At 39.5% G+C, this 23,823-nt stretch overlaps 1 protein-coding gene across 5 annotated transcripts in view; it reads left to right on the top strand.

Annotated features, from left to right (window-relative positions):
• Positions 1-23,823, top strand: part of PALLD (palladin, cytoskeletal associated protein) — a 331,056-nt gene that overhangs the window by 139,291 nt on the left and 167,942 nt on the right. For all 5 annotated transcript variants that reach the window (XM_061584126.1, XM_061584129.1, XM_061584128.1 and 2 more), the window contains 4 exons: positions 374-515; positions 1,923-1,946; positions 19,426-19,545; positions 20,845-21,181. In XM_061584126.1, coding sequence (XP_061440110.1) covers positions 374-515; positions 1,923-1,946; positions 19,426-19,545; positions 20,845-21,181 — 623 coding nt within the window. The remainder of the gene's footprint in view (positions 1-373; positions 516-1,922; positions 1,947-19,425; positions 19,546-20,844; positions 21,182-23,823) is intronic.

Here is a 23,823-nt window from a genome sequence, read left to right as displayed (position 1 = left end):
TGAATACCGTGTGCTTGTGCAGCTTTCACCCACTCCCAGGTGGATTGTGTCCAAATTGCACATGTGCCATGACTGTATGAAGATGAGTTTATCCCTATGTTACCACATCAAAAAATATACCCCACTCCCCAAAGAAAAAGAGTTAAGTGTCTTGTGGATTTGAGAGAGATTTTTCTGCACTAGCATAGTTGTAATCCAGATTTCCCAACTAAGAATTCCTTTAAATTAATTGCTATGCCACATTAAATAAGCTAAGAGTGGGCAACAGTGTCTGCATTGCTGTGATTATCTGCAGATAGTTTGTCTGCTGAAAGGGTTGAGGGTTTTTTAATCTCATGGGGGAGATTCATATAATCTGTTACCAAACTTTCAGGAACTACAAGATTCAACAGCAAGTGAAGGACAAGTAGTTGTACTTGAGTGCAGAGTGAGAGGAGCACCTCCTTTGCACGTCATCTGGTCTCGGCAAGGAACTGAAATACAGGATTCCCCAGACTTCCGAATTCTTCAAAAAAGTAAGCAGAAGATTTCTTTCTGCTTCTAATATCCATGTCATATAGAACGGGTGGGAACCCTTTTCTGGCTGGGAGCCAGATCGTTATCTCCCCACACACTCTGGCAGGCCAAACTTGACAGGTGGGTGCGGCCACCTACCTGTTAATCATCTGACATCATAGTGATGTTAGGTGATTCTGCACTTTGGAGCACTGATTATTGGGGACTTCAAAGCACAGCACTGGGTTGTTTGCAAGCCCTTTGGAAGCAGCTTCACACCCTGCCTAAGGATAGGGAAGCAGTTTCCATTCCATGATTTCAGAGGTTTAAAGAAGCAATGTGAACTAGGTTCCAAAAGGCTTTGTAAACACCCCGTCCTGCTTCTTTAAAGCTCCGAAACTGGAGGTTTAAAGAGCAGCGTGGGAGGAAGATTCTGTTTCCAGTCGGTGGAAACTGTTTTCCCCTCCTTGAGCAAGGTGTACTCCTACCACCCATCAACTGATTGGCAGTTGTGAGAGTGCCTTGTTCCAGCAAAGGAACAACTGCGAGCCCACTTTAAGCTCCCAATTATTCCTTTAAAGCCTCCCCCTTACCTGCCTGATACTATTATCAAAGGTGCTGTAGACTTTGAAGAAGCACGAATACAGGGTGAATGGGACAAACGAGCTAAGCGGAAGGCACGTCAAACAAATCCTTATCACAACAATCTTCCATCTGGAAACCTATGTCCTCACTGTTGGAGGCTGTGTAGATCCAGAATTGGCCTCCACAGTCACTTACGGACCCACTGTTAAAGACCTTACCTTGGAAGACAATCTTACTCGGCCACGAGTGATCGCCCATGATGATTGATTGATGAATGATCCTACAGGTGTAGAGTAGGTGGGCGTGGCTTCCCCCCCAATGGTCTGGCAGGCCAAATGGGAGACAGGTGGGCCAAGTTTGCCCCATGGGTCAGAAGTTCCTTATCCTGAAGTATAAAAACAGAAACAGGAATATATGCTCAGACTTGTTTTACTTTGCATAATCACTTAATAGGCTCACAATTTCTTTGATACTCCTTTCTCTTACTTTTCACCTGTGTCCATCATAGTATTCAATAAATAATAGGTCACTTTGTTAACTATCATTACTACTCTATAAAACAGGGACCTCCAGATGTTGTTGGACTCCAACTCCCATCATCCTTTATCATTGGCCACCCTGATTAGGGCTGATGGGAGTTTATTTTTATTTCAACAATTTATATACCACAATACAGTACTCTTCATGCTAAGTTGAAGTCCAGTGACATCTGAATGGTCCCAGGTCCCTAGCCTTGCAATAAAACCTTTACTTTTGCATATGTAATTGATTTCTAATATGTTTTGTTCTTTTCCCTTCCCTTCCCTCTTCCCTATTCTTTGTTTGGATGATGTGATATGCAGAGCCCCGGTCTGCCTCTGAACCTGGTAAGCATCATGTGAAACAACAGTCTTTTTGTTCGCTTACTCTTTTTGTGTGTGCATTGAAACTAAATAGTGTAATGTTTCTGCAAGGAACTGGTAACGTGAAACCCCCTTCAAGGCAATCTATTCTTTATCACAGACTTCAAACCTGGCTACCCTGTGCTTGATATCAATTCCTTTATTAGTGGAACTTCAAATCCCATCCAGACCAATGTGGGGAGGCCCAGTGGATGAACCTTTTTAAAGAACTTTTTCTCAGAAAATTGTTTTCCTCATTATCTTGCAAGTTGCTTAATCTTCACAGTTCCATATTTTCAGTAGTATCAGACCACTCAATGCTACTTTTCCTCTTCTCAAATATATGCTAAATCGAATGTAATCACAGCCATCCTTTTTCAAACTAAGTCCACAGCAAAACACCCAGAATTCAGGAAGCCTAAGATACAAATTGAAAGAACTTCTTTCCTTGTTTTATCTCCTTTTGTTTATAATATTTTCTGCAGTTGTGTAACTAAATTTCCCAGATGTTGTGTTGTAACATTTGCATGTTATGTTGTAGGCATTTGCTCTTATTTATTTATTAAATGTATATCCTAAACTTCCTCCCAGAAGGAGCCCAGGACAACAAACAAAACACTAAAAACACTCTAAAACATCTTAACAGATTTTAAAATATATTAAAACAAAAAATCTTTCAAAAAATCTTTTTTAAAAAGCTCTTGTTATACCATCTTCTAAGTGGATAAGAGAAAAATCAACTCATTTGAAATGTGGTGTTGGAGGAGAGCTTTGCAGATGCCATGAACTGTGAAAAAGACAAATAATTGAGTATTGTTGTTGTTATGTGCCTTCAAGTCAATTATGACTTTTGGTGACCCTATGAATCATCGACCTCCAATAGCATCTGTTGTGAACCACCCTGTTCAGATCTTGTAAGTTCAGGTCTGTGGCTTCCTTTATGGAATCAATCCATCTCTTGTTTGGCCTTCCTCTTTTTCTACTCCCTGCTGTTTTTCCCAGCATTATTGTCTTTTCTAGTGAATCATGTCTTCTCATGATGTGTCCAAAGTATGATAACCTCAGTTTCATCATTTTAGTTTCTAGTGATAGTTCTGCTTTAATTTATTCTAACACCCAATAATTTGTCGTTTTCGCAGTCCATGGTATGCGCAAAGCTCTCCTCCAGCACCACATTTCAAATGAGTTGAATTTTCTCTTATCCACTTTTTTCACTGTCCAACTTTCACATCCATACATAGAGATCGGGAATACCATGGTCTGAATGATCCTGACTTTGGTGTTCAGCGATACATCTTTGCATTTGAAGACCTTTTCTAGTTCTCTCACAGCTGCCCTCCCCAGTCCTAGCCTTCTTCTGATTTCTTGACTATTGTCTCCATTTTGGTTAATGATTGTGCCGAGGTATTGATAATTCTTGACAAGTTCAGTGTCCTCATTGTCAACTTTAAAGTTACATAAATCTTCCGTTGTCATTACTTTAGTCATCTTGATGTTAAGCTGTAGTACTGCTTCTGTGCTTTCCTCTTTAACTTTCATCAGCATTCGTTTCAAATCATGACTGGTTTCTGCTAGTAGTATGGTATCATCTGCATATCTTAAACTATTGATATTTCTCCCTCCAATTTTCACACCTCCTTCGTCTTGGTCCAATCCCACTTTCCATATGATATGTTCTGCGTATAGATTAAACAAATAGGGTGATAAAATATACCCCGTCTCACACCCTTTCCGACTAGGAACCAATCGGTTTCTCCATATTCTGTCCTTACAGTAGCCTCTTGTCCAGAGCAGTGGTTCCCAACCTTTATGAGCACGGGACCCCCTTTATAAGCTGAATTTTTTTTGTGACCCCCTGCCCCCAGGGAGGCAGGCTGGCTGCCAGGAAGGAAGGGGGAAAGCAGCCGTTCTTTGCAGGCTTGCTTCTTTTTGCTTCACAAAAAGCCCTCTCCTCTCATTCTAAGTAAGGACGTTGCCAGTAGCGGCAGTGCAAGGAGACGGGAATCAGTGATAGTAATCCCCTCTTCTTCCTGGTAGCTCCACCCTCAGCCTCCTTTGGCATCTGCCATGTATTTTATAGGCAGATGCCTGCCCTTAGTGCACCTGAAAGAAGCTCTGGCGCTTCAGCAAAAGGCCTCCCCTCTTGTTTGGAGCAAGGGAGAGGTGTCATCTGCAGCGGCAGTGGAAAGCAGACAATGTAGGAGTGAAGACTTTTTAAAAAAATTAATAAATAATTCATTTCTTTACTGTTCACGGCCCCCTCTGGATTACTTTGCGGCCCCCCTGGGGGTCCCAGCCCCCACGTTGGGAACCACTGGTCCAGAATATAGGTTGCGCATGAGGACAATCAGATGCTGTGGCACCCCCATTTTTTTTAAAGCATTCCATAGTTTTTCATGATCTACACAATCAACAGCTTTGCTGTAATCTATAAAGCACAGGGTGATTTCCTTCTGAAATTCCTTTGTCTGTTCCATTATCCAATGTATGTTTGCAATATGATTTCTGGTGCCTCTTCCCTTTCTGAATCCAGCTTGGACATCTGGCATTTGTCGCTCCATATATAGTAAGAGCCTTTGTTGTAGAATCTTGAGCATTACTTTACTTGCATGGGATATTAAGGCAATAGTTGGATAATTACTGCATTCCCTGGGATCCCCTTTCTTTGGAATTTGGATGTATATTGAACACTTCCAGTCTGTGGGGCATTGTTTAGTTTCCTGTATTTGTTGACAAATTTTTGTCACAATTTGGACAGATTCAGTCTCAGTAGCTTGTAGCAACTCTATTGGTATGGTATCTGTTCCTGGTGATTTGTTTCTTCCACGGATTTTAAGAGCAGCTTTTACCTCACATTCTAAAGTTTCTGGTTCTTCATCATACGGTTCCTCGGTGAATGAATCTGTCATCCTGGCATCTCTTTTATAGAGTTCTTCAGTGTATTACTTCCATCTCCCTTTTATTTCATCTCAGTCAGTCAGTGTGTTCCCCTGTTGATTCAACATCCCTACTCTTGGTTTTAATTTTCATTTCATTTCTCTAATCTTTTGGAATAGGGCTCTCGTTCTACCCTTTTTGTTGTCCTCTTCTATTTCTATGCAATAACTATTGTAACAGTTCTGTTTGTCCCTACGTACAAGTCTCTGTGTTGTTGCATTTAGGGTTCTAACCGTGTTTCTATCTCCTTTTGCTTTTGCTTTCCTTCTCTCTTTAACCATTTTAAGAGTTTCTTCAGTCATCCCTTGAGGTCTTTCTCTCTTTTTAACAAGAGGTATTGTCTTTTTGCATTCTTCTCTGATAATGTCTCTGACTTCATTCCATAGTTCTTCTGCTTCGTCAACTAAGTTTAAAGCCTCAAATCTGTTCCTTATTTGATCTTTATATTCTTCTGGGATTTTATTTAAATTGTATTTTGGCATTATGATTGCTTTGTTCTTCTTTAGCTTCACTCTGATTTTCGATACGATCAGTTCATGATCTGTACCACAGTCTGCTCTCGGTCTTGTTTTCGCAGAAAGTATGGAACTTCTCCATCTTCTGCTACCAATTATATAATTGATTTGATTCCTGTATTGACCATTTGGTGATGTCCACGTGTACAGTCGTCTTTTCAGTTGCTCAAAAATTGTGCTTGCAAGAAACAAATTACTGGCTTTGCAGAATTCAATAAGTATGTCTCCTGCTTCATTTCATTTCCCCCATAATTATCAGCACATCTCGGTTTGGTGTGTGATAATTTCTTCCTGTACTTCTGTGTAAAATCTCTCCAATTCTTCTTCTGCGTTTGATGTTGGAGCGTAGACTTGGATGATGGTTATGTTAATCGGTTTCCCATTAAATCTCAGTGATATAACTCACTCAGATCTTGCATTATAGCTCTTAATTGTTTTTGCTACATCACTTCTCACTATTAAAGCAACCCTGTTTCTTCTTAATTTCTCATTTCCTGCATAAAATATTTTGTAGCTGCCTGATTGAAAATGTCCCATTCCCATCCATTTTAATTCACTCACAGCAAATATTGTAATGTTGGTTTGTTCCATTTCTTTCTTGACAATTTCTAACTTTCCCTGGTTCATGCTTCTCGCATTCCATGTTCCTATTGTGTGCATTGTACAACTCCAGACTCTCCTTATGCATCTGCCCACATTAGCCTCTGGGCTTCCTTTTGGCTTTGACCCAGCTGTGTCATTAGTCACAGCACTACTCATACTTGTCCTTTGTTCATCCCCAGTAGCTCATTGAGTGCCTTCCAACCTGGGGATCTCATCTCCCAGCACTATCTCATGTTGTAGTTTGGATACTCTGTTCATAGGGTTTTCGTGGTAAGAGGTATTCAGAGGTGGTTTATCATTGCCTTCCTCTGAGTTTGGATGCATCTTAGTCTGGCGTTTCAGCTTTGACCATTCCGCCTTAGGTGCCCCTGCTAGGAGTCTAGCCTCTTGGTCTAGACTCCTGATGGCGTCGCTCTCAGCTTCTTCAACACTCTCAAACCCCCTCACCACGTTAAGGTGTGCATCCTAGAGGGGGAATTGGGTATTAGAACAAGTTAAACCGGAACTATCATTAGAAGCTAAAATGATGAAACTGAGGTTATCCTACTTTGGACACATAATGAGAAGACATGATTCACTAGAAAAGACAATAATGCTGGGAAAAACAGAAGGGAGTAGAAAAAGAGGAAGGCCAAAGAAGAGATGGATTGATTCCATAAAGGAAGCCACAGACCTGAACTTACAAGCTCTGAACAGGGTGGTTTATAACAGATGCTATTGGAGGTTGCTGATTTATAGGGTCGCCATAAGTCATAATTGACTTGAAGGCGCATAACAGTTTTCAGTTGTATGGACATCCTAACACTATGGCTTTGCTAACATAATCTTATCTGTAGCTGTCTATATTTAAACAACAAAAGAAACATGGTAACAGTAAATGTAATTTCATAATGATTTCCAGAGTTCACAGTTGTCAAAAGCTGGTATAGCATACTGGCTAAGATAATAATTAACTATGAACTGGGCAGTCATAAACATGTAAGAAAAGCTGTACTGGATCAAATGCCTATCTAGTCCAGCATCCTGTTGTCAGCATCCTGTTCTCACAGCAGCCAACCAGACGCCTACGGGAAGCCCACAAGCAAGACAAGAGCAAATAGTCCTCTTCCCCCACATGTATTCCCCAGCAATTGGTATTCAGATGTATACCACCTTTGATACTGAAGGAAGAACACTAGTAGCTATTGGCAGCCCTAACCTTCATGTAATTTTGTGTAATTGTCTTCTAAAGTCATCCAAATTAGTGGTATCACTACATCTAGTGGTAGTGAATTCCATAGTTTAACTTTGCACTGTGTGAAGAAGTACTTCCTTTTGTCTGTACGGAACCTTACAACGTTCAGCTTCATTTGGATGACCCTGGGTTCTAGTATTATGAGACAGGAAGGAAAAACTACATTCTATTCACTTTTTCCACACCAGGCATATTTTTATGCACTTCTAGAGCCCCAAATAGTGGAAACTTTCCTCATAAGGGAGATGTTCCAGCCCCATGATAATTTTGCTGTCCTTTTTTGAACCTTGAACAATATCCTTTTTTAGGGGTTGCAGTCAGAATGCTACACAGTATTTCAAGAGCAGCTGAATCAGATTTTTTTTTATAAAACAGCATTATGATATTAGCAGTTTGAAGTCAATCTTGCCTTTGCTATAAACTCACTAGATGTTCTTAAGCAGTGTGGCTCAGTCCCTCCATCTGCAATATGAGGAAGAATAATACTGACTTTTACAGTGGTTGTTGTATGGATAACAGTTAGGTATTGCAAAGACTGTGACAGAACATGCAACTTAATGTTAGCCAGTACACTGAGGTACTTCAGTACCTAACAGTAAGTATAAAAATGAGAAAGCAAGGGGTGAGGATGGTCTAGCTCAACTCCAGAAGCCTGCACTTCAAACAAGGACTCAATGAAAATAGACTAGCTTGCCAGGAGTGTTACCCTTCACATGTGCTGAATTGTCACTGTTTCTATTCTTATGCTGAATTGTCTTGTTCCATTCCTAAAGTCTATCCTTCCTATGTTTGTTTGTTTTTTTAATTACCAATCTAATAAAGAGAACAGGAAAGCCAACAGGACAGTTATATCTGTGCATCTGTTAAACCCCAGCAGTCAGAAAGAAAGAAAAAAATCTTGGGATAGCCAATTGCTGCATGGTTACAGGTCAGGCATAGTGAGGTCAAGAGCAGAAAAAAACCTATGCTTTGCGGATTCAGGCAGCTGAGTGATTATGAAACAGGTTTTTCTTGTCATTGCTAAGTTGTATCTGTCTAATGTGTTTTACACTCTTTTCTCTGTCTAGACGGAAATTGGCCTGCATCACAAATCTCTTCAGACTGTTTTGAGAATTAATAGTCAGTCAAATTACTTAAGGCCAACATCAGTCTGTCAAATTACCTGCTCAGTACTACGTTATTTTGACATTTGGGCTTTATGCTGATTGACTCCTTCAAAGAACAGTCTGTTTTAGGAGGGAGGCAAGAAACCTGCAAAATCATTTGCCAGCTGTCGATGCTTTGGCCATTACTCAGCTGTCTGGAAGCAGCCACAAAGTATATTGGATTTCTTTAAAACAATTGTCTTGCTGGTATGCAAAATTGCTATACTCAGGATCTTTTATCTTTGGTCTGTGATTAGGGAATTGCTAAACAGAAGAACACAGAGCTGAATTCGTTGGACACACACATACAAAAAAAAACCTTCTGAAAAAGTTGTTTTAAAATATATTTATCTTCTGTTAGAGCATATGTTTGTAAAACTAGTTTTATTGCTCCTCTTTGAGCTGTCTTCAAGTCTTCCTGCTGTAGTAAAGAGCCCTAAGCAAAACAAAACACATCTTCAGTGTGAAGAGGTTTTTGGTTTTGAAGTTGGCTGTATCTAAGCCCCCCCTCCTTGCCCCTTTTTAATGCAGGAAAGGTGCCATGCTTGAATGTCTCAGATGCCATAAAGCATAAATACTGTAGCTCTCCCTGTTTCTGGGAGGAGCAACCCTGAAGTCAAAGCACTGTATGGGCTCCTCCCATGTAGCTCAGGACTCCCCATTGCAGGAAGGAGCCATGCTTGAATGGTTCACATGATGTAAAGGTAACATGAGAAGGAGGTAACAGATGTAAAGTGTGCAGCCTTTGGGATGACTGGGGTATGGGGAGGGGAGGGTTGGAGAAAGGGCCTAGTTGCAGAATAGCACAAGCTAATGTAACCGCATGGTAGCTGTATCGCAGGACTCCTGGAAAGGAAATATGCCATCTCTGTATGTAGTTTTTTTTTTTTTTAAGGAACAGAATTCAGAAGCCAAATCAGTTTGGCTGTTAAACTGTGTCATTTAAACAGAAGCTTGAGATAAACTGAAACCATCTAATGATATTGATCCTGTCTTACCATAGCCGTCTGCAGGCATTCAGCACTATACAATGCCGTCACATTTGTATTGCCCCTCCTGCATTCCTCCATATGTTAGGAGCTGAACTTCAGTGAGGAGCTTGCTTTACTTGCATAGGCTTCCTGTACAATTCAGAACTTTAAAAGATTGTGCAGGGAACGTACATGAGCATAATAGACTTCCTGCTGCAGAAGGTCAGCTCCCAACATGCAGAGAGTTATGGGAACAACGACAGTGATGTGATGGAGGGGGTGCAGCTAAAGAATGCAACAAACCCTTCATGTACTTGGAGAGCACATGATTTTAAAAAGTGAATGAGGCTTGTGGCACCCTTCTTTTCTGCACTTTCTCTGTTTGCTATACTAGCATACCTACAGTACCGTTCAATTTCATTGCCTGTTACCTACACTATATTCAGTTGAACTCTCCAGATTTCTTTGGGCACCTTCTCCTGCACAACCCACTGAAGTTCTGGGTCCTTCCTCTAGGAAGGGGAACAGTTCAACAGATGGATTAGGCTGAAGAACAACAAGGTTGCTGCCAGATAAAGAAACTGGAACACACAAAATAGCTTGGAGAGCTGATTCAGCACTTTCAGATAATCAAGGAGGGGAAAAGAAGGGTAGGAAATAGGAGGCTAAAGAATAAGACTGGAAACTTCTGTAGATAAATTCTTGAAACAGCAGACTTTTCCTTCCCTGATAAAAGAGAATATATTTTACAGTTTACTTGTCTTTTGGGTGTCAGCTGCAGCAGCTAGCGTGTCTATAACTGCTTATAGAGCTCCGACAGAAATGGCACATTTTTATTTTCAGAATAGTGATTTCATGAAATCCCAACACATGCAACTCCTTGATCATATTTCCTCCCCCTTTTTACACTGCCATCAAATGGGGCCTCTTTTGTCTTAGTAAGAAGCTTGTAAATACCCATCTCTCCCTTTGGAGGCGCTGATGAGATGCTTGCTCCTCTCATGCAATGTAAGAATGGATTAGAACAAAATTAAATTTAATCTATGGCAGCAAAATGTGGGCTCTGGAAGTCTAGATGGGTTAACTAGAAAACTCATGACTGTCAGGGGCTGAATTAGTAGTTGGAAGCTTGAAGCCCAACAAGCCATTTTATAATATCAAAAATAATCATATTAAGAAATGTATGTATTAACAAAAGCCTTCAGTTCAAGCATGCTGCAGGGGAAGCAAGTTTGGGTGTGTTTTTTTAAAAAAATATATACCATTCTGTTTTCAGTTCTGCAGAGTGTCTGCTGCCTCAACATTTGTCAGTATTGGCCCTTCTTAAGCATTCTCCCATTATGCAATTATAGTCATGTGAGGGAAGAAGTGGGGCCATGCTTGCTAGCTCTGCTGTCTCACCATTACTAGTCCCGGCCCTCCCACTGTCGACATAAGGGAAGGCCTAAAGTAGGGAGCCTGTGGTACACATACAGGCTCCCCATGCAGTTTAGAATCCTGGGTGATCAGGATTCTGAAATGTATGGGAGCCTACATACATTCAACAGGCTCCTTGCTTCAGGCCTCACCACCCCCATGCTGGGTTGAGAATGAGATACTTGTCAATGCCTTCTTTCACAACAGCAGACATCCCTAGGAGTCAATAAGCATGAAAAGGGAGAGTGTGTTAGCTACTGAAAAGAGACTTCTCAGTGGCTGACTTACCTCCTTTCATTCTGATTGGCTCCAATCAGCAAGAAAGGACAAGGAGGCATGTTAGAAGATTCTTCTCAGTGGCTGACACACTTCCCTTTCATGCTGATTGACTCAGAGGTTGCTGGAGGCATAGGGACTCTGATCCCTAAAAAGCAAAGGGTCTAAGACCCTACAAGACTATGGATGACTACACCCCTGAGTGGGAGGAGCAGGAACAGAAAGTATGGACCTGTTCTTCCTGCTCATGTGAGTGAAAAGGGCTTTTGTCTATGTGTGTTCATTTTATTTACTACACTTTTATTTATTTCTTCCTCCAAGGAGCTGAGGGTATGTTCTTTAACCTAGTTTAACTTCGCAACCACCTAGTTGAGGCAAAAATGTAGTGACTGGCCCAAGGTCATCGAGTGAGCATTATGGCTGAGCTAGGAACTGAATCCAGATCTCTCCAGTCTCTGTCTCAAACATGAACCATTACACTGGCCACACATTATCATCTTATTAAGCTAGAAATTCCTTTTTTCTGATGATGTGAAATTTCAGTTACTTTGTAGCAAAATAAAAAGTAGAAGCAGAACTATGGAGGATTTTTTTTTTAGTTTTCAATGCATCATCCAAAGGGGAAACTGGCGAATTTCTATTATAGAAAGTTATTTGAATGGTTTCTCCCATATTGTGCTTGTGCATCCCACCCTTTACCCTTTTCCTGGAAGTACAAAAAGTGTGTTTGTTTGATGTCCTTCACATAGTGCTGCAGCTTCTTCAAAGCCCAATTTCTATGATGCAATCTGATGTGGCTGGTTACTGCATGTGAAGTTGTACCCTGATGGACAGAGCCTCTTTTCCACCCAATCACCACCCCAAGTGGTTTCATCTTTCTCTTTTCCTTTCTTTTTTCAAAGCTTTATTAGAATAATTAATAAATGCATACCTCTAAAAAGAAAATAGTGTGTCTGTATGGAAATACTAAACAAGATACAACATAATACAATAATTTAAAATAAAATTTTAGGTGGTAAATAAATGAATGTGTTATAAATATAAGCTGTGCCAAAACATTCAGCTTTATTCAATGTAAAATATCCCAATCACAAATTTTAATTTGTATAATAATTGAAATTGTGGTTGCATCTTTCACATGAGTCACTAGCTACTTGAGACAGCATCGGGTACAAGTGGCTTCTACACAGCTGTGGCTGTGTATGAGAAACACCAGCATGACTCATATCTATTACTGCTTTCATTTAACGCTCAAAGTGGCTCTTTCTGCAGAAGTACACATTATACAATATGCAGGGTTTTCACCAAAGATGGCATCCCCACATCATATTCTCCCTCAATCCCGCTTAACATGTTATATAATATTTTCCCTGTGACATAGTGGCATCATGTACATTTCCCTCACACCCACCAGCAGAAGGAGACAATGATGTGGATGTAACCAATAATGTGTAGTTCTGTCCTTAGTTTCCATGGGAATGTCTCTTCCGTTATCAAGTCAGTGCAACTGAGTAACTGGTAAAATGCAGGCATAACTTCTCAGATTGCTTAATTGTAAATGTCATCAAGTTTTTTATTGCTTCTATTACAGACTCTAAAGTGCATATATATTTATATAAAAATGGAAGTTTTCACAAGAGTGATCTGATACCATCTATTGTTTTAGTTGGGACCTTGCTGTGGAAACTGGGCTGTCTCAGGTTTCTTACAGGAGTCTTGAATTTTTTGTGTGTGCCTCAGACTTTTTTCTTTATATTTCCAACCTACTATGTCATTGTTTAATGCATTGTCATTTAAAACTGGAAACTCTTTTACGGTAGACAAAGAACCAAGGTTGGATGTAGAAAACAAGTTTGATATGTTAATTTCTGGAATTTATAAGCTACTTTTCACCTAAATAGCTTTCCTCTGTTAGTATAATATCACTGCTATTAACATATTATGCTGTCTTATGCTAACGGATTTTTTGCAGCTTTGAATTTCTGTGAATGATGTAGCACTGATCACTTAATTATGTTAAAATAGCTTAATGAAAATGTTTGCTTCCTAGAATTTAATATAAAGCATAAAACAGGAGACAAAGATCAAAGTTACAAATGAAAGCAACAATGGTGTAATGTTTTTAGTATAACCCAAGCTCTATGCAGGTGTGTTTTTTATTTATATAATATAAAAAAACTATATCCTGCTTTTCACCATTTAGGTCTCAAAGCAGCTTATAATGATAACTATACAAAATTTAAAATATAAATTAAATTTCAAAAATTTAAAACAAATTACAAAGCATCAGAAAATTTAAAATATGAGAGAAGCATTCATGATACAAAGGCGGTTTATAATGCAAAGGTGTTGCAATTGTGGTAAATTACATGGGGGTTAGTGGAGACAAGCACACGAGTTTTGTCCCCACATCTATGTCTGTGGAGGCTCCCCACACATATTTTAGAATCCACAGTTACAAAATGTTCCCCAGCTCATGAAAGGTGAGTAAAACAGTGACTTGGGGTGAAGGTAGGGGAGCAAAGCTAGAGCATTCATCCCCACTGCCTTTTCTCCCATGTTATTTACTTGTACTTAAATTGTAGTGCCTGCATAAGGCCACATTTACAGCCCAGTTCTATACATGGCTTTACTCATAGTTCCCAGCTGAATTTAGTGGGACTTACTCCTAACTCTGCACGAGGCTGCAGCCTTCAAAACAGTCTAGTATCTGCTTGGCCTTAAAAGATCTTAGGAATAGTTTTGAGTAGAGATTTACTGACTATATTTGGTGGTCTTGCCTCACAATTTTGGATTTGTTAAAGATGAAATGCAGTCTTTAGTGTTAAAACAACCTAGTTCTTTTTTTGAGAGAGAGAGGTTTACATGACTGCATTTTTTGTTATAATAAAAACAATATTTAGATATTTCAAATTACAGGAAGTTAGATTTAGACTGAACATCAGGAAAAACCTCGTAAGTGTTAGAGTGATATGACAGTGGAACCAATTACCTAGGGAGGTGGTGGGCTCTCCAACACTGGAAGTATTCAAGAGGCAGCTGGACAGCCACCTGTCAGATATGCTTTAAGTTGGATTCCTGCATTGAGAAGAGTGTTGGACTCAGTGGCCTTATAGGCTCCTTCCAACTATTCTATGATTCTACTTGTTAAGTAAAAATGTGAGGGGGTGTGTGTCTTTGGATCTGTGTGACCTAGCTCTTCTATACCTTGTTGTCCTCATCACCCTCCTCAGGTTTGAGAAATACTGTCTGAATTGCCAACACAATTTTAGAATCCTGAAAACCAAGTTTCTTAAGTGTGTGGGGAACGTCCATAAGTACAGGAGGTTCCTTGTTTCAATCAGTCACCAGTCATTGATAGCTACGAGAAAAATGATGGGGCGGGTGTGGGGAACTACTCTGATAATCCCTGCGACCTCCCCACAAAGGATTACAAGAGAATGTGCACACCTGAAGAGGGCTCTGGGGTTGAGTGCTATTAGTATATGATGATGCTTGATGATTTTTTTAAAAGCATCTGGGCATATGAAAAAAGCCTAGTGTGTTTCAAACTGCATTTCTTCAGGGACACTGCAGATAAGAATACTTAACAGTTTATAGATTAATACTATTAAAATTACATAATATAAGTAAAACAAATAATTAAGGTCAATGAAAAATAAAGACAACCTTTAAAACTTTTTAAAGCTTTGTAAACTTAGACAAAAATGCCTAAATACAAATAACTAAAAAAATTAAAGTTTAAAAGCAAATTGATAAAAATTTATGTTATGCCACCCGCACCATGGTCTTGTGTTGTAATCTTCTTTTGGGGCAGGTTAGGGTGATTATGAAAATGGGACAGAGATTCAGTGGTTGCCACCCCTGTGGAGCCCCTTTTGCTGGAGAGGTGCCAAAGCCTGAGTGATCTTAAAAAGTATAGGATCTCTTTTTTCCTTTAGATGATCTGTTGCTATTTGAGAACAAGCTGGCACAGAATGAAACTTCCAGTACCAGCTATACTTGTGTTTAGTTTGATTTTATTGGATTCTTCACATAGGTTCTCTTCTCTTATATTATTGCCTCTCCTGAACTTTCAGGATAGAGTGAACTAGAATTTAAAACAAATTGTAACTTTGTCTGTAATTATTATACAAATAGTAGTTTGCACTTCAGTTAGCTGGCATCATTTTACTGATTGAATCAAGATAGCAATCCTGAGCCTATTTATGTGTGCTTATTCTTGATCCTGTTGATTTCATCAATTTTAAGATATACAACTTGACTTTGTACATGAAAGGAATCTGTGCAGTTAACACTGCAAAACTGCATTATATAAAAGAATCTATTGTCTGAAACTACGAATACTGTAAAAAGTCTTCCTAGCTGAAAATAACTATCTTGCTATTAATTATCTGATGTTATCTTTCATTAGTCATAATCTAGATCAGATTAAAATGGATGAGTTAAGTAATTCTAGACAACAAAAGTTTTGTCATATTCCACAGGCTGTGCTGCCAGCTGAAATTGTACTACAGTCTGGAGAGAGGATGGGATCCTATACTGAACCTTTTTAATTCAGTCCTTCATTTTCAGACTGTCTTTAGCACAGGAAGTCTTTGGATATATGATAATATATAATAATTTCTAAAAGAAAAGCAGTTCAACTTAATTGAGAGACCAATCAGCTGCCACTCACTGTAACCTGAAGAATTGCTTCCTGGGAATAATAGTTGAATTTAAGGATGAAGACAATTGTCGTTCATTCTGTATGGCTACATTACTTTCCTGCAAACATTGATATAGTGAGGCTAGAAATACAAAAAGTTGTCCAAGTTTCTGCACTCTAAAAGGCAAATGTGATTGTACCACAGCAAATCCTGTACATCTTCATTTGAAAATAAGTCTCATTGAGGTGAATGGAGTTTACTCCCTGGTAAGCAGGCACAGGAGTGCAGCCTTAAGAATCTTAAAATTCTTTAAAATTTGCTTCTGAATTAATCCAACCTTCAGGACTACAAGCACAAGATCACATCTGCATACTCCGGTACTGTAGCTGGACTAAGGACCCACTGACTTCAGAGTGTACAATTACTAGTACAAAAAACACTCAGTTTCACTCAGTGTTTTTGAAAGAATAAGGGAAATACCCAAGTTGGCTTGGTTTGAAAACAAGCCATAGTTAGGATTAACCACTCTTTGTCAAGTTTAGATGACATGACAAGCTGTGTGTGACTAATCAAAAATAGAAGCAAAAACTTCTCAACTCCTTTGAGCCAAGCACATCAACCTGAAGCTCGACTCAGTTCATTCTGGTCAGGCTAAACTATGATATAGTGTGAATCTGTTCAAGCTATGGCTACTTAGTAGCTTTTAATAATGACAAATGGTGGCATGAGAAGAGCTGCAGTAAAATGCGAAATATTTTATTATAGCCCAGGTATCAATAGGTTTCAATATGTTAATAAGTGAAATGAAGGCAAATGTTTAGCACAGGCAATTCCTAATGGTGGATGCAGGGATGTATGCAATTCTTATAGGCTTGTTTAAATGAAAAAAATGGATTGCTTGTGAACCATATTTGCATTTACGGCACAATTATGCAATACTGCATACGAGATTAGCCACACGCAGCTGGCTCTTTTTATCTTTCATTTTTAATTCCCAATGCCTGTACTGAAGTGACAAACTATGCTTAATTTCCCCAGAAGCTAAAAACCATCTATACAGATGGTGCAGTTTTCTGTATGCAAAGCACAAATCTCTTTGGAAGATGGTTCATGGATATGTGTTTATGTCTACGACTTTTGCATTTTCAGAACTTGGACTGTGCTGAGTGACTAATGTGTTTATTTCATAATTAGCCCTTCTATCTAGCTGTGCAAATTACTGAATATGTCTGTGTACAACTAGAGTGCAGCTTTAGACGCTTCACAAATGAATAATAGAATAGTCCCCTTCCAACTCTACTATAAGGCCATCAAGTCCAAGCCTTTGCTCAATGCAGGAATCCAAGTGAAAGCATACCAACAGATGGCCATCCAGCTACCTCTTGAATGCCTCCAGTGTTGGAGAGCCTACCACCTTCCTAGGTAATTGGTTCCCTTGTCATAGTGGTCTAACAGTTAGGAAGTTTTTCCCGATGTTCAGCCAAAATCTGGCTTCCTGTACTTTAAGCCCATTATTCTATGTCCAGCACACTGGGATGATTGAGAGGAGATCCTGGCCCTCCTCTGTATGACAACCAAATACTTGAACAGAGCTCTTATATCTCCCCTCAGCCTTTTCTTCTCAAGGGTAAACATGACCAGTTCTTTCAGTGTCTCCTCATAGAGCTTTGCCTCCAGTCCCTTGATCTTCCTCGTTGCCCTTCTCTAAACCTGTTTCAGTTTGTCTCCATCCTTCTTAAAGTGCAATGTCTAGAATTGGAAGCAGTACTTGAGATGAGGCTTAACCAGAGCTGAATAGAGAGGAACTAGTACTTCACGTGATTTGGAAACTATACATCTGTTAATACAGCCTAAAATAGCATTTGCCTTTTTTGCAGCCACATGGCACTGTTGGCTCATCTTTAGCTTTTGATCAACTCATTCCCCCCCCCAACAGAATGGTGTGCTCATATATGTTGAGCACATCTGATGTCATTATATGCATGACACCTGGACAGCAAGAGGCTGCCTGCATCCACATGAGGCTGTCTGCTTGTTGTGATGGTCCCCAGAGATTCTTCTTTGGGTGTCCCTGCTGTCAGAGGTTAAGCAAGTAGCATGCAAGGAAAAAGTCTTTTCTTTCATGGCAACTTGACCCTAGAATGCTGTCCCAAATACTGCATTGCTTACCTGGCACCCAGATCTACTGGGATCTTCTAGGCACCTTTTTTATTCAATTAGGCTTTTAAATGTTAATAAAATTGGTCCTGCTTTAGACTTTATCTGTTTTATAAAAAATATGTATACTGATTTGTGTAAGCTGCTCTGAAACATTTATTTAACATTAGGCACTCCCTGTCCCTGTGCACTTCATGTGCCAACCCCTCTACCCAGGTTGCCAAGGCACCCCCCCCAGCAAGCCACACAGGAAGACTGCCCTAGCCTGTCACTCCATGGCTTGCCCAGGCTGCCACCCACCACTCATTCTCCCGCTTTCTGCCCTGTGTTGCCTCCCCCATCACTCGCCCTCCTTCCTCGCTCCCTCACTGCCACCTGCCACTGCCTGCTTGCTCTCCTGCTCTCACCTCCCTTCCCACCCATCCTTGGTTCAGTTCCCAGCTTCAGCTGCCACTACCACCATCACCATATCACCACAGCTAGGCTGTGCCTACAGTGTGATGCCTCACAAAAAATTATATAGTAGGATAGGATATTTGTATTGGTTTCATCATATAAACACATAAAAACATACCAACAAGAAAAGAAACAAGCATACACAATCATGGAGTACATCATTCTTGTCACAATCCAGTTTAGGGCTCAGCCCTCCATGTATGTATTTCTGTCTAAATACAGTTCTCCATAAGTTCCCATGGGCTGAAATTGCATGTATGTCTTGCTGAAGCACATTCAACCAGCTTGTACCAAATGCTTCGAAATTTATCTGCCTCTGTTCCTTTACTTTGTGCTTTAATCTTATAAGTAAGATTTTCCATTAAAGCAATTTGCCATACTTTCTGGTACCAAAGACTTTGACACATGTTTTAATTACAAAGGAAGATTTGGGGATGGGGGAGGGCCAAATGTCTGATGAAGCTGATATGTGGATGATGAGCCTGTGACCTATCAGTGGTCTTGGATGTTTTAGACCTTAAGTCTTAGTCTTTGGTCAGAAGAAATGCATGTTGTATTGAGGGGGGTGTAGAAGAGGCAAATTGAATTTGGGGAAGTCTAGCTTTGTCCCTCATGTTAGATTTCTAAAGAGAAATAATTGTATATTTCTTATTTACACTACTATCTTAATCATATTTTATCTGATATAAGTGTGCATTTGTGGCAAGGCTACTATGTGGTAAAGTACACCCTGTTGCCACTGTCCCATGAACCTCAATAGCCCTACCAAACTGAAGTAAGCCTTCTTGTTTTTGATGGAGTCAAGTAAGTATTCTTTAGGATTACAGTCTTGTTTTAACTTGCACTTTATGATTTAGTCATAATTTGCATGTGAAAGTAACCACAGGGATCCAGCAATATGAAAGTGAGGGCAAGTTACTCTTCTGGGGTCCCTTCCCTCTCCTCACTCTCCTTCTGGCACTGCTTATGTCTTCTGTGCTTCTTGTTTAACACACAACATGATTCACAATTACATATTGAATTCAAACTCATAGCAGTCCTTATGATCTTGTATACAAAGTTGCTCACTTATTGGTTTGTATTCCCCCCCCCTATTTATTTTTAGAGGAGATATGTACTGTTGTAATCGCAGAGACCTTTCCTGAGGATGCAGGAACCTTCACATGTACAGCAAGAAATGATTATGGATCAGTCACAAGCAGTGCAAAGCTGACTGTACTGTCAGGTATTCAGCAGTGCTGATATAGTGTTTAATGTGTATGTGGAAGCCAGTGATGTTTTTCTGGCCGTTCTTGGACACAGCTGTGGTAATGTAGTGAGACCACCTCTTTCCCCTTCTGGGTGCATCTCATGTTTAGTCTCTGATGGTCTTTCCACATCCTGTAGTGCTGAGTTGATTACTCTGTGTCTGGGTAGGAAGAATGTGTAATGGACTTGGAGAAGAGGCTTTTACATAATCTTCAAAGGCATTCATGAAATAAGAAAATAAGCTACATAGATCTCCCTCAACCTCCAGAAATGCAGCTGCTAATTTTGAAGGTCAAGTATACCAAGCATCTGCAACTGAAACAGGGTTGCCTCTCCTCCCCCAGAGAATTGTGGGCAGCTATTTGATCTCTGTTTCAGTCAGTATGCTAATTGTATGGACCAAACTCTCTAGTGTTACGTACTTACAAACACAAAGGAGGTTAATCTAAGGATAAACTATGTATAAAAGGCAGATTCAGAACCTATCTTAAATGATATATACAGTGAACATTTTTAGGCAGTTTTATGAAATAATAGATAATGATAGTGACTGGCCAAAAAACTCTTCTCTTCCATTAAATAACAAACTTTACTGACATCCAATTAATAGTGTGTATTGTAAACAATTGACATCCCAATGCATCCAGTTAATTACAAAATAATATTTTGTGTTTAGTTGATATTTATTGATAAAAATAATTACTGAAATGTATTACAATAATTTAATATTTTGTCTTGCACCTAGAGAGAACTTTTAAGTAGATCTGGCAGATTTTAACACCAAGTTTCTGAGGCTAGGTGGCAGCAGAGGCAAAATGGAAAAAGTTGAGTTTACACTGACAAGCGAAAATGCAATCCTTCTGTCAGTGTAAAATCTGAAACAGAAGTGCATACAAAATCCTTAGAAAAAGTTGGCGGTTCTCACGCACAGTGATGTCAGATATCTGTGGTGAGTGCTAACAAAACTGATGCATCGAACTCAGTCACTCAGCCAATACTGTATATTCATAAATCAATTACTGTTGTTAACTGGCAACTAGTTCAACCTACATAATGGACAACAGCAGTGAATAAATATTCATTAAGATCATTACATCAGCTCAAATGTGCATGAGACCTTGAGAAAGGCAGGCCTTTTGGCATAGCTGTTAAGTGTAACGAACTAAAATGGCGACCTCACCTTCAATGAACTAATGCTATGTTTGTGAAGATAATTGAAATTATCTGTTGTAGTTACAATCTCCATCTATATTATCTTTTTCCCCTTCTATTTTAGCCTCTTCTGAAAGCTCCAGGTATGACTTTTCAATGAGAGAACAGAACAATGATGACTTCCTCCACTTCCCACCTCCACCTCCAAATCTTGAGATTAGTTCTGTTGAGCTTCCTCCAAAGCACTCAGAGAGCCACCAGATGAACAATGCTAGATCGAGTGTAGCAGCATTTCAATTACAGCTCAACTCTTCAGAGAAGGAAACAAATGGTGTTCATCCCAGTCATGGAGTAAATGGGGTGATTAATGGCAACACCAGTATTGATAAATCTGCTCCTCATCCTGATGGCCTGCTTTCACCCACAAAAACACCACCACCGGTGCTTGCTAAGCCAAAGCTGTGAGTAGTTTGTTAATATTTCTTCTCATTTTATGAACTGCTAGCTGATCAAAGGCATGCATAGGATCCTAAAACCATTGGATAACAGGCATGAATGTACAAATCTGTAAAAAATGGCACATGCCAGTATGATGTAGCGTCTCGACTGTTGTGCCTAGGATTGGGGAAACTCTGGTTCAAAGCCTCACTCAAATGTGAAGCTCATTAGATAACATTGGGCTATTTGCTATCTCTCATCTTAACTCTCATGTGTTTGTGGATGGGATGCCATGTGCACTATCTTGATCTCCTTGGAAGATTTATACCACAAGGTATGGAATAAATGTTACTTCACCACATTACTTGCAGTGAAAGCCTGCTGCCAAACCAGGTGATCTCCAGGTTTGAGAGGACTCTGGGCAAGCTGCCCTTTGTTGGGATGCTATCATGCCAGGCATTGCAGAACACAAACCGCTTGAAGTGGTGAGGCCCAGAACAGGTATTTGTGCTAGAGGGTCCTGGTAGCTCTCCTAGAATGCCAGATGTTAATGCAGGCCATGCTGTCAATTGTGACTTATACTTACATACATACATAAGGACACCAGTGTTATATGCATTTTCCCCACATTATGGTATAGTTCCCCTCACCTCCGCATACCCATGTACACCTGAGAAAACATATACTAAGCAAACCTGAATACTTTTTAATTTAATGTTCTGGTCTTTCTTCAGCTCCTATTTCTTATCCTGTTAATGTACTATGTTGGCTATTTTTTATGATTTTGATTATCTATAAAATTTTACCTGAAATAGCAGTGATGATAGCCTCTGTTGTGTTATTGCTTGGTGAGGATGAAAACGATTGAGCCATATGAAATATGTTTGTGTTCAATCATTAATCATCTTTGTCTCATATGTAAGCATTCCTAAACTTTAAGATGCAGCAAAGAATGTCTTTGAATTTATAGGGTGTTATTTAATATTGATTTATTAGTTGGGTGTGTGTGGGGAAAAAGAGAAGCATCCAAACTAACATTTTGCTAAATATAAATTTGGATAGTCTGAGATGCTGAACTTGCCAACAGCTTAGGTACTTCTGGGTCAAAAGTATTTTTGATGTACATTTTTTTAAAAAAATCCGAATATATTTTCTTTATTCCTCTGAAAATCAGACACAATAACTTTTGTGGTTATTTGTGAGGTTAAGACATAATTCTTGTGAAATGACATCATCATCATAATCTCTCTTTATGAGCTGTATTTTGAGCACTAGGCTCAGGTATAAGCAGGAAAGTACTACTGTGTTCAGACTCGGCTACAAATTATTGTGGATTTCTTGTCTTATAATGAGATTCAAAAGAGGACATGTTCCTGTTCAAACATACCAATGAAATACTTAATTAACAGGATTACTAACACAAAATCCAGGAATCTGAGAAAATCTGAGGAGCAAGCACAGGAACAGGTGATGCTGCAAGCTTGGTGCAGTAAAGGTGGACAGTTGTAAGAAGGATCGAGGCAGCGAGAAGGGGTTTTTGAGAAACTGTTGCTGACAGGCCATATTTAGGTAGCAGCAAGTAGGGAAACGTGCCAAATGTAAGTGCTAGGAGTTTTCCATTTCTCTGTGAAACCGCTGTGGAAAGAACAAAATGGGATATGGTTCAGGACACTTCTTAATATCTGGTCCAAGACTCACATAGAACAAATCTGGTTATGCATCTAAAGCAAATTCTACAGACACCTGGATTTGCCTCAGGATTCAAAATTTGAGACTTTCACATTCTTACTTACAAGTAAATGTATTTTTAGACTAAAGGTGGTGTTCTCATGCTAGCTTCTTAATGTGGCTAAGATATATGACATCTCTGTTGCCTTTCTAACTTATGATTTTGTAGTTCATGGTTCTCTTCAACCTGTAATTCACATTTTGGCCAGTATATATGAGAGAGATGCAGTGTATCACAAAAGATTGTGTATGGCATGGCTGAGCGTTGGTATTTGGACCAAGTTGTTTGCCCATGGTCCTCCATTCACACATGCAAGTTCCTCGAATTTACACATAAGTTATAATTGGAGGTTGTGATCAATAAGGAGCGTGGCAAATAAGCTTTTTTGTTCAAGTAATTATATTGAGGTTCTTGCTGTAAGCACCTTTCTAATTTGTAAAAGGGCATGTCATATAAATACGATTCCTGTATGAACAGTCCACTATGTCATACATTTTTAAAATAAGGAGAAAAGAAGTATTGTCAGATCTAACATACTCTCACAAATGAGTCCAGTCATTCCAACTTTAGCAGCTTTTCTGTAATATCCGTGGAGGCTATAGTATGGAAATATCTTATTTATAAGTTGGTGTTGCTAGAATCAATGTCTTCCTTCTGCATTCTTGGAAGGGTGCTACCAAGGTGCCCCTTATGAGGATTGGTTGTGCTCCTGTGGAGATGAAGTTGTTGAATCACTGGATCGTGTCTTTTTTACATGTAACTGTTATAAGGAGGAGTGTAATAGACTACTTGGCCCCATCATGAGGAAATTTCCTGGAAGGTCATTGGACTGATACTTGAAATTTTCTTTTGGCTGATACCAATAAGCTAACAGCAGAGTCAGTGGCCAAGTTTTCTTCTCTGCCCAAAGGAGGCGCAAGAGGATTCTTTTTTCTT

This window comes from Rhineura floridana, chromosome 9 (assembly GCF_030035675.1).
Source record: "Rhineura floridana isolate rRhiFlo1 chromosome 9, rRhiFlo1.hap2, whole genome shotgun sequence".
In the NCBI taxonomy this organism is placed as follows: domain Eukaryota; kingdom Metazoa; phylum Chordata; class Lepidosauria; order Squamata; family Rhineuridae; genus Rhineura; species Rhineura floridana.
The sequence above is the reverse complement of the archived record's forward strand: the minus strand, read 5'-3'. Positions and strand labels throughout refer to the sequence as shown.